The 11,264-nt window shown below is 48.7% G+C and overlaps 1 protein-coding gene across 2 annotated transcripts in view; it reads right to left on the bottom strand.

The window, feature by feature from the left end:
* Window positions 1–1,135: 1,135 nt before the first annotated feature.
* DPF2 (D4, zinc and double PHD fingers family 2) overlaps window positions 1,136–11,264 on the bottom strand; it is a 13,866-nt gene continuing 3,737 nt past the window's right edge. The window contains exons 2-12 of one of the 2 annotated variants that reach the window (XM_006771592.2): window positions 9,478–9,638; window positions 8,973–9,080; window positions 8,491–8,654; window positions 7,603–7,695; window positions 7,385–7,463; window positions 6,846–6,887; window positions 5,670–5,807; window positions 5,417–5,545; window positions 5,162–5,274; window positions 4,265–4,346; window positions 1,136–2,425 (exon numbers count right to left, since the gene is read on the bottom strand). In XM_006771592.2, the coding sequence (XP_006771655.1) occupies window positions 2,349–2,425; window positions 4,265–4,346; window positions 5,162–5,274; window positions 5,417–5,545; window positions 5,670–5,807; window positions 6,846–6,887; window positions 7,385–7,463; window positions 7,603–7,695; window positions 8,491–8,654; window positions 8,973–9,080; window positions 9,478–9,638 (1,186 nt within the window). In that variant the 3' untranslated portion in view covers window positions 1,136–2,348. The remainder of the gene's footprint in view (window positions 2,426–4,264; window positions 4,347–5,161; window positions 5,275–5,416; window positions 5,546–5,669; window positions 5,808–6,845; window positions 6,888–7,384; window positions 7,464–7,602; window positions 7,696–8,490; window positions 8,655–8,972; window positions 9,081–9,477; window positions 9,639–11,264) is intronic. The other variant, XM_006771593.1, reaches the window with a different exon arrangement.

Below are 11,264 nucleotides of genomic sequence, written 5' to 3' on the forward strand. Positions count from 1 at the left end.
CAGAGGAAGGCTGCAGTCCTGCATCCCAGCTGAGTTCGTGCACTCTGCTCTCAAATGAACAGGAACGTGTGGCTGAGCTGCCTCTGCTCATGTTCATTACTCCTATGAAAAGCTTTCATGTGTCCCATCGTGATGTCAATAGGTTTCCTGTGTCATTCTCTCCTTTACATCATATTATACAATTCAGTAGCATTTATTTTTATCTTTTAAAATTTATTTATTGCCTTTTTGAAAGAGAGAGGAGGAGGAGAGGGAGAGAGGGAGAAAGAGAGAGAGAGAGAAAGAACAGTTTGTTCTCCCACTTATTTTTTTTTAATCCTCACCCAAGGATATGTGCCCTGACCAGGAATTGAACCTGCAATCTTTTTGGTGTATGGGACTACGCTCCAATTGTCTGAGCCATCCTGCCAGGGCTACAAATTCTGTATTAATCAAAACAACTTCATTTTTTTTAAAGCCCTCATAGATGCTACATATAACATGGATGAACCTTGACAACTTTTTCCTTTAAAACATATTTATTGATTTCAGAGAAGAAGGGAGATAGAAACATCAATGATAAGAGAGAATTATTGATTGGCTGCCTCCTGCACATCCCCTACTGGGGATAAAGCCCACAACCCAGGCATGTGCCCTTGACCGGAATCGAACTTGGGACTCTTCAGTCTGCAGGCTGAGGCTCTATCCACTGAGCCAAACTGGCTAGGGCAATTCATTGTACTTTGTAACAAGGAACTGTTATAACCTGACTTTAATAAGAAATTAAAGTACCCAATTTTCTATCTGCTTTACAGAGTGGAGTTCATCAAAAATTTTAATTTGGAAAAAAAAATTTAATTTGAGAGAAAAAGTTGTATTTCAAAACATTAAGGAACAGTCCTGCCCTGGGTGGTGTGGTTCAGTTGGAGTGTCCTCATGTGCACCGAAGGACTGTAGGTTCAATCTCTGGTCAGGGTGCATACGGGAGACAACTAATCAATGTTTCTCATGTCAATGTTTTTTTCTCTTGTCCTTCCTTTCTAAAATCAATAAAGTAAAAAAATTAAAAGACCTCACAGTCCTAAGAAAGTTTTAGAATAAAGTGGCCTTCATAACCAGGAAAGGGATTCAGGAGATAAACCATTCAGTAGAAGGCTCTGTGTAAAAATGTTTATTTGTACTAATGTTTAGAATACGGGAACTAAAGAAAGAAAAAAGACACAACTCCAAAGCAACAGTGAATGAGGGCCTGCCCATGGCCAAGGGGAAGGCCACACCAGGGTGTCCTAGCATGGAGTATCCCTCCCACTACGTGAGTGTTACCAAGCAGAAAACGGAGTTATCAGGGTGTGAAGACCTTACCAGCTGCGAGTGAGCGTGCAAGGGAAGAGAGGGCTGTCTGTGGCTTCCCTGTGACCCAGGACCCAGGGCCCACAGAACAGGAGGCAGAGACTCTCAATTCAGTTAAGGGCAGGAGCTGAATACCCAGGTCCAGGAAGAACAAAAAGGGGATTACGGAGGTAGGCTTTTTTATCGAGTTAAAAAACAGGCACATTGTCCAACATCTCCCTGACCCCCAAGCGGCTGGCCTGGACCCCTGATGCTTCCTCTCCCCACAAAACCAAAGGGAATAAGGAAGGGAAGCGGAGATAGGAAATTCCAAGAGTGGGGAATGCTGCAGTCACTGGAGACCATCTGTTGAGAGTAAGCCAGGTAAGCACAAGAATTAGGGTGAAGCTGCTACTCCCCCCGGATGGGACAGGGCAGAACGCAGAGGGTGACCAAGAACCTACTGGCTTGGGCAAAGGATCCTCAGTAGCAGGAACAGAGGCTGCAGAGAGCCACTCTGAGGGAAGGGGGTGGTGAGGCTAAGCAGCAGGAAGGGCATGGAAAGCTCCTTGCAAGTTCTTCCTCAATTTACTCAGTTGCTCACTACCAGCTACTCCTGGTAAAGAGGTCCCAGCTTGACTCACCCCTGGGGGAAGGGAAAACCCTGGAGACCAGTGTGGAGGCAAAGCTGAGAGAGAAGTGAGCTGTTTCCTCCCACTCTTTCTCAGTGGACACCGTGTGAACCTGTGATCATCAGGGCCAGGGCCCAAGGCAGGCAAAGTGAATGCACTTCATGGAGAGCCATGAGAAGCTGGGCCCACAGGTACACCTTGGGGCATGTTGCTCCGTTCTCCCTGAGGCCTGGGGCCAGAAGCAGTCAGAGCTGTCACTTTAGCTTGCTGCAGCCAAAGGCAAGTTGGCACCACCACCCCCCAGGTTCTCTGGACTTTTGAAAGAGAGGAGGAAGGGAAAATGGTTATGAAAAATAAGAGAGGAGGAAACAGCCCTAGATGTTTGGGGGAACAGGGGAATTGGCCACATCAAGAGGAGTTCTGGTTCTGGTAGATGGAAGCTTTCTCCTTCAGCAGGTCCAGACACAAGTGGCAGCTCCAACTTCCTGCAGAGAAGCACAATGGGGTTAGGATGGCTCCCACACAACCTTAAGCTGCTGTCCCTCCAATCCCCACACATCTCTGGTATCAGGATTGGCCACAGGCAGGATGGGAGACGTTCTGCATAGCAAAATTTCATAGTTATCCTGAACTGGGAGAAACTGCTAGGTCTTCAAATACCATGAAAAATAATTCTCAATGGTGATGAAAGAATCACCTGGAGGCCCGGCCAGCATGGCTCAGTAGTTGAGCATTAACCTATGAACCAGGAGGTCACGGTTCGATTCTCAGTCAAGGCACATGCCCAGGATCCCCAGTAGGAGGCGTGCAGGAAGCAGCTAATCAATGATTCTCTCATCACTGATGTTTCTCTCTCTCTCTCTCTCTCTCTCTCTCTCTCTCTCCCTCACTCTCACTCTCCCCCTCTCTGGAGCACACCCACGCTTTTCTTCCCTCTCGAGTGTGCATCTTTTCTCTCCTAAACTCTAAAGGTCCACACAGACTTGCTCATGAATTCCTATAAAGGAGGGGTTTAGCACAGAAATTTGGCCGGAAGGGGCCTTGTGGAGAGGTAGTCATTTTTAACCAGGGGGGCAACAGGCAGCGGCAGCTCATCGGGGCTAACCCTCTCATTCTGTCCCCAAGGCCCCCTTTTCTCTGACTTTTCAGTGAGTTCTCACAGCCCCACTGTGGGTCACTTCTTCTCCATAATATTTCTAGCGAGCCAATGCAGAGCACCTAGGCTCGCTCTATTGCCTCTTCTACCCTAAGCACTTCCTTTGTGTCACTGTCTCCCGTTTTAATAAACATACTCTCAAAATAAAAAAACAACAAAAATCATTCTTAGCTTGAAAGCTAATTAGACTAGGTGCAGCTAGATTTGGCTGTGGGGTAGCCTGCCAACCCCTGACTGAGAGCCTATGCCATCTGATGGCTTTTATGCCCCCCTACCCCCTGCTGTCTGCAGCTCTCCAAAGGAAAGCCTTCTACAGTTAATACAGAATTTTATCAGTAATTGATACTTTATGGTTAAAAAAGTAAAACACAGAACTCATTACTTCTCCCCAAAGTAGATTTCTAAACTCAGCATGACGGATGCCAAGAGCAGCTGCTAAAGACTCAGACTCTGTCACTGGCCTGTTTCTCTTGGGGGGAGGGGAGGATCACTACTTGACCTTACACGTTAGCTTACATCACATAGTGAGTCACTCTCCTGCCTGGAATGCTGGCCCACATCCTCTGTGCACAGTAACAGTTTCTGGGCATTCACATCTCCTGAGTAAGCTCATGAATTTCTATAAAGGAGGGTTTAGCACAGAAATTTGGCCGGAAGGGGCCTTGTGGAGAGGTAGCCACTTTTTGGTGCCATCACTGGTTTCTTCAAAGAGCTTCCATAAACGTGGAGCATTATTAAACAAACTATTGAAGGCCCAGAGTGACCCATTCAGGCTCCAGGTTCAAGTCCCTTCCAGACTGGGTAAAAATGACACTCAAATTTGTCAGGTTCAAAGAGCTGGTACCAAAACATCACTTCAGACAAGTCATGGAGTGAGTTTCCTGGACTAATGGGGAAAACAAATCACTCCTTGTGGCAACTGTTCTCTGCTCGGTGTCTGCTCTCTCTCGGACTGTTGATGTTGTGTTTGCACATTTATTTGGTGATAATGTGCAATCATGATACATGTGAAGTTGAAATCCTAGGAAAGCATTCTAAACTGAGTGAAGGCAAAGTGCCTCCTCCCCAATTTGGAAGGATATATTACTGATAAGAGAACTCATTTATTATACAGGTGGTGGTCCAAGTTACTAATAATTGTTCTGAGTGAAAGATCCAGGCGACCTACCTTCTGGAGGCTCAGACATGGACGGGGTAAGACAGTACATGTGGTAGCCACGATCACAGTCATCACAGAAGAGCAGCTGGTCCTAGAGAAGGCACGACAGAAGAGGAAGGGAGGAGGTGAATGACTGATGGGCCTCAGGTAGGCCACTGGGGACAGACAGGAAGGAGAGCTATGTAGACACTGCTGCTACTTCCAAGAAAGATGAGGTAAGTGGCAGGTAAGGACAGACATGGGCATCTCTACCCTATCAGCTGCCTAACTGATTTCATGGTCCCCAGTGTCCCCTGCAATCTAAGAAGAGCAGCAAAGTTATCTTTATAAGACATGCCACATCACTGCCCTGATTAAACCCTCAGACGTGGTGATCCTGCCTTCCAATCTCATCTTCTACCTGCTCTCCCAGTGCAAGAAGGCTCCACCCAGCTACACTGGTTTGTCCGCCTGAGGTCTTGGCTCTCGCTGTTCCATTCCTGGGAATGCGCCCCCTCAAATCTTCTTGGATTGGCTCCTTGGTATCATCCAAACCTCAAAACAACATCACCTCCTCAGAAAAGCCATCTCTGACTATCCAAGTCGCCAGTTTCTCTCTGCCACATTATTGGTTTCATTTTCTTCATGGCACATCATAAAAATGTCGTTTCCTTGCTTATTCCCACAAGAATATAAATTCCATGAAACCAGGGACCTTGTCTGTCTTGTTTGGTGTGCTCAGTGTCTAGAACAGTGTCTGACACCACATAGATTGTCAGTAAACACCTGCCAAACAAAGTTCCACCCAGGACGCTGGGGAGGGGCATGCCGAGTTTGCCCCCTCTTACTGGAAAGCTCACTTTAGAGGGAACCGTGGAAAAAACAGTAAGAGCTGAGGAGTGTGCTTGGAGGGGCAGGGACACGCACGTCATTCTCGGAGGTGCCACAGATGTTGCAGCATTTGCACTCGATGCACTGCCAGCGGTAGGTCTTCACTGCTGCCATCATCACAGGCGTGAACTGCAGGCAAGACGGATGCCCTGTGGGGGGAGGAGCAAGTAAAACAGGAGCTGGAAATGGGGGAGAGGCGAGGTGACCTGGCTGACTGTGACAGCCACTGACAAGTCAAGAGCCGCTTGGGGACTGGGTGCTGGCTGTGGCAGCCCTTGCCCTTGGAAGTACCTGAGCGGCCACAGTCAGAACAGGACACCAGCTCCTCGGGCTGTCCTGTCTTCTTGTTGATTTTTGAGTCCCCCAGGCAGAAGTCGCAGTAGTTGTTGGGCAGGGCCAATCCATCAGGACCCTTCTTGGCTACAGTGAGAAAGAAAGAACTCTGATACCCCTGGGGGCCTTGAGGTCTCTCACCATCCCCAAAAGGAGGGTTTTTCATAACCAGGCCGACTCCTGCTTGTCCCACTCTGACACCTCCGCTTACATTTCTGCTCCTCGGACCTCTGGGAGACGGGGGTGGGTGGCTGAGAGTCTTCCTTGTCCTCGCCCTCCTCCTCAGCCAAGTGGGAGTGGGCATAGTGATAACTGAGGCCTGGTCGGTTCTTGTAACGTTTTCCACAGACTGAGTGGGGAGAAGATTGCAGAGAGGGGTATTAGGATCCGAGAGTGCCACATCCCTCTCCCTCTAAGCTGTGGGCTCCACCGGAGTCAGAGACAACCACCCCACCCCAGTCAGCTCTGTTCTGGGACAGGCCTTTAGTGGCGGCTGCTTCTCCTTGATGAGGAGCATCGGGCCCTGGGGCGCTCCAGCTTCCATGGCTCTTCTCCCTGCTAAACCCCAATCCATGGCCACCTCTACTCTTCCACATTAGCTGTCTGTGAGACTGAGCCCGGGCCCCATCAACACTTGCCCTGGGAATAGTCTGGGGAGCTGCAGGTCAGGAAGGAAAGGGAATTTCTATAGTCTTGCAATATGATAGGGAGGAGAGGAAAGGTAAGAAAGATAATCCAAACTTTCCCCGCCCCTTAGTAAATGAGGGAGGCTTGTATATATACCCCGCATATAACATGGAGCCCATCTCTGCCCAGTGGATAAAGGTTTAGGGCCTGGGTCTCTTGGGGATAACCTGTCAACTGAGTCTGCAAGGCAGCTGGCCCCCAAAGAAATTCAAAGACACTCCCAACCAATCAGTGCCTTGCCCAACCCCACCAACCAACAGGGAAAGCGATCTCCATGAGGCACCTTGTACTTTTGAGCAGTAATACCAAGAAATGCCAGGGAGCCAGCAGGAAAGGAGTGGGAAGAGGATGGGAGGAGGAGTTGGCAGGATGATGGGAACATTAGCTCACCACCAAGTGGCTGTTTGGGGGAAAGGGGAGCAGAGGGATCTGTTTGTAACGGGTTTCTTATAATGCTTTTGAAGCCACCCCATGCAGTGGGCCTGAGCAGCCCTAGCAGCAAGTTTGTGGGACACAAGCAGTGGGAAAGGCAGCCTCCAGGACTGAGGATTGGAGCACAACAGAAGCCCATTGCTCCCATCCCCAAGCCATTCCAGAGATTTTTAAACCAGCATCACAGGAGATGAGAAAGGCAAGAGGAACAAGGGAGGAGGGAAAAAGGGATAGGAAAACCAAAAGTCTGAAAAGTTGAGAGAGCTACCTCTCTGGGGCGCTTTCGAGGTATGCTTTTGTTTGAAACTATCTGAAAGACAGAAAGAAAAGTCATGAGAAGAAGGCCTTGATATACTTGAGACAGGAGCAGCAGCAGCAGGAAAGCGGAGCAAACGAGAGAGAGACCTCAGCGGCGATGGTGCTCCCAGGGTGGAGGGACAGAGTGGGAGGTCAGAGCAAAGGGGGAGAGAGAACAGACGTTGAAAAACTTGGTGTTGGACTTCTGGGGCCAGCAGACCTGGATGCCATCTATCAAGAGGCTGATTCTGCCTGCTGTGTCTGGCCCCTTCACCAGCCCCCTCCCCCCAGGGGATAGCAGAAGTCTCTCCCAGAGCATGCAGGTCCCACCCACCCGGTAGCAGAATGCAAGGCCTCCCTGAGGTCCCAGAGGAAATCAGTCAGCAGGCAGGACAAGAGTCCAGGCTTGTTTTACCGCTCTGAGCAAGAACACAGCCCTCCCTCCTCTCACATCCTGAGCAGGAGCTGGGTCCAAGGCAAGGACTACCCACCCACTCAGGGGGCACTCACTGTCACAGGCATAGGGCTTGTCTCGGTCCTCTAGGATGGAAGCATCCAGTTTCTTACGGGCACTGCTAACACCTTTACCCTGCCAAAAAGAGCAAAAAGATGCTCTTACTAAGGTGTCTGGGGCTAAGGAGTTTAAACTCTCCTGGAAGTGGCTGCTCATCTCACTCAATCCACAGGCTTCCCTGCCCCAGGCTGTAGGCAGCACCTTGGCCCCTCACCTTGGATTTCCCTTTGCCCCGACGCTTGGGAGTGTCTTCTTCATAGTCCTCATCATCGAGGTCATCCAGGAAGTCATCCGGTTCTAGGATCCGCTGAGTGGACAGGAGGATTAGGATTAGGATGGACAGAAATAATATACGTCCAAAAGCTCCCCTACAATGGCGGTGGCAAGGCTACCAGAACCTCCTTTGTGACTCTAGCCTCATTTCTCACTGCTACCCTTCAACACCCTATAACTCTGCCCTTCTCCCTTCGATGTTTTGGGCTCGCCCTCCTCTGTGCCACTCATGTTGTTCCCCTAGCCTGGAATGCCTTTCCCACCATGTTTCCAGACAGATTTCCGACACCCCAAGTGACCATGCCCTCTCCTGCCTCTGATCTGCTGCCCTAGAAGCACGTTTATCGGTGTCCCCTTCTCGCGCCTCACTTACTAGATTTAGAGCCTTCCTTCTTAACTGTGTGGACTTATGGGGAATTTTTGTTAACTGCTGTTTCAGCCTCTCTGTGTGAAATGGGGACGCAGTACCTACTTCATAAGGTTGTATAAACTGGAGAAAATGATGGAAAAGCACTTAGTACTGTGCCTGGAGTAATTTTAGCTCTTATTATTTTTATGTGCCTGTTGGCAGGGACCAGGTCTATTTCACTTATGTAACCCCAGGCACCCAAAAACTTTTGTGACAGATGAATGAGGGAGAGTCTGAACTTAGAAGGAAAGGAGCGGGAAAGACAGTGAAGCTGGTCAGTACCCAGCACTAATTAGGGACTCAGCAGAACTCCGGGGCCTGCCTCCTGGCCCACAGCTTGCCTCCGTTCTCATTATGCTTCTCATGAGGAGAAGGCTCCGTACCATCAAAGCTCCCTTAGCCAAAGTGTTAATTTTGTACCTTCCGTGCTCGACTGTTGGTCACAGGAAACTCGCCCAGGCTGTCATCATCAACACGGGGATCTGGGGCGCCTCGCTTCTCCAGGGGGTCAGTGCGCAATAGAGCCTCTAAACTACTGCCGTCCTGAGAGATCAGCCCCTCCTTCTTCAGGGTCTGGTCTGTGTCTGCAGGCAAGGTCAGGATGAGGCAAGGCTCAGAAGGGCTGAAAGCAGACCGCGCTGGTCTACAGAGCGCTAGGCCAGCCACCGGCCAGTCACTGTCTTCTGGTCTCTGGCTGCCCAGGCACCAAGACACCCTAGTTCACTTGGCACCGTAAGTTATCTGTTTATCTGTCTCTTCTATTAGACCGAGTTCTATAAAGAAAGGATCACATCTTATTCATTTTGGTGTCCTCACAATCTAGCATTAGGACTGGCATATAACAGAACGGCAGGCCTGCCATGCAGCGGGCCAGGACCCCGCTCAGGAAGGAGTGGGCTCACCTGGTTTAATAGATGGGAAAGAAAGTCTTGGGTCCTCAGGAGGGTGGGCTCGCCGCTTTTTCCGCCAGCGCCGGGCAGGGTACGAGTACAGCTGCCCAGAGGCCAATCCTGTGGAAGGAAGAGAGAGAAGTCAAGCCCTAACCCAGTTCTAGAAAATAGTATCGAACACTTTCTAGATGAATAGGCCCCAGGAGTTCTAGAGCAAAGGAAGAATATGGGCAATGCCGGGGGCGGGGGGGCAGGAGGTAATTTATAGAAAAGAAAAACAGATGTGAACTCAGGGGCCTTGGCTGACACAGAACTCTGCAGAAGCCCGATAACAGCCTCAGTCCTGCAGAAAACCCAGGAGCTGGTATGAACCTGTCTGCTGCTTCCTCCCTGGGCTTCTAACCATGGGGAGACCAGATCCATCCATGTGGAAAGCAGTTGGGAAACCCTCTCAGCCGGCTCACCCCTGAAATGAGGAAGCTTCTTCTTCCTTGTGCTCCTGAGTCTGAACCCTCACCTGGACCCCGGTGTCGCTTTTCCATCCAGATATAACAGTTGCTCTGGGCTACTCCGGTCTGTGAGTCCAAGAAAGGCAGGCGCACGCTGCGCTCAGCACAGAGACGGGCATTGTAATTGTGGCACTGCTCCATGGCATCTTTGTAGTACTGCTCCCCAAGGCTGCAGGAAAGACAACAATCAGGAGTGTGTCTATGTGTTGAGGGTGAGGGGGCAGGGCACAAGGTGCTGAACTATCCCTCACCCTTCCCATTTGCTTCTCCAGAGGCTCAAGGGTCTGGGCGACTGTTGCTTTGGTTCCATCTGCCTCCATGTCCGTCTCATGGGACACTAAGCCCCTTCACTAAGCCATTACAAGAAAAGGCACTTTACAAATAAATTACTATTGGGAACACATGATTTCTTCATGTGTCTAATCAGACTTAAGTGTAATTCACAAAGAGAACAAACTAATGTTTATTTTGGGCCTTTCATGAGTCCAAACCCCGAGGCACTCAAGATGCTATTTCTAACAGGGGTCAAGAAAGAAATAAGAAAAAAAATGCTATATATTTCTCTTAACCCTTATACTCTGAGAAGCAGTGGTTAGCTCCTTTTTATAAAAGCGGAAAAGAGTTCAACAAGGTTTGGGAGACCTACTAAAACATAGTTAGCAAACTACAGTATACTATAAATGCAATTCTATTTAGCCATAAGGAAAGAAGAAAGTTCTTCATGTACTGATACTGAATAATCTCCAAGACAACTAGAAAAAAAAAAATAAGCAAGGTAAGGTGTTGAGAAGTGTTACAGAGTGCTACCATTTATGGAACAAAGAGGAGGAAAAGAAACTGTAGGCCTCCAGGGAGAAAAACCAGATGACTAGGGGACTTATTAATTCTGTATACTAAGTTTAGGGTCCATGAAAAACACCTGAAAAAACCGAACTTCCTTGAAAACTACTCTCTCTTTTTTTTTAAAGGCTATTATTTTAATTTACCAACATCCAATATGTACTTTGTTTTTGAACATATAATTGCAGAAAGTAATGATCAACTTTACTTTTGCAGGGAATACTCAGTTATCTCAAATTATATATTGCAAAATTATAAAGGAATTATTAAACCCACATTAATTCATGTTGATATAAATTTAGGAGATATGCACATAACAAATTTTTAAAAATGGGTGTAGTAAATTAAAAGTAAATAGTAATGGTGTTTCTGTTCCTAAAATATGATACATTGGGACATGTTCCTTAAAAATGTGCTTAGAGCCCTAGCTGGTTTGGCTCAGTGGATACAGAGTTGACCTGCGGACTGAAGGGGTCCTGGATTCGATTCCAGTCAAGGGCACATGTCCAGGTTGCAGGCTCGATCCCCAGCAGGGGGCGTGCAGGAGGCAGCCAATCAGTGATTCTCTCTCATTGATGTTTTTCTCTCTCCCTCTCCTTTCCTCTCTGAAATCAATAAAAACATTAAAAGTAAAATAAAATATATTTGATTGGCTGCCTCCTGCATGCCCCCCACAGGGGATCAAGCCTGCAACCCTGGCATGTGCCCTTGACCAGAATGGAACCCAGGACCCTTCAGTCTGCAGGCCGACACTCTATCCAGAGCCAAATCGGCCAGGGCCACTTATCTTTTCTTATCAAGGATGGTCACGGACCACGGCTGCTCAGTCACCTCCCCTACGTGTTCCAGAATGAAGCCCACAGTGAGGCACCGAAGGGCACAGTCCTGAGCATTTCAAGGTGTCTTTCTAACGTGCTGATTCCTCACATTTTGGCATCACAGACCTTTTTGAAAT

This window comes from Myotis davidii, unplaced genomic scaffold, assembly GCF_000327345.1.
Source record: "Myotis davidii unplaced genomic scaffold, ASM32734v1 scaffold425, whole genome shotgun sequence".
NCBI lineage: Eukaryota > Metazoa > Chordata > Mammalia > Chiroptera > Vespertilionidae > Myotis > Myotis davidii.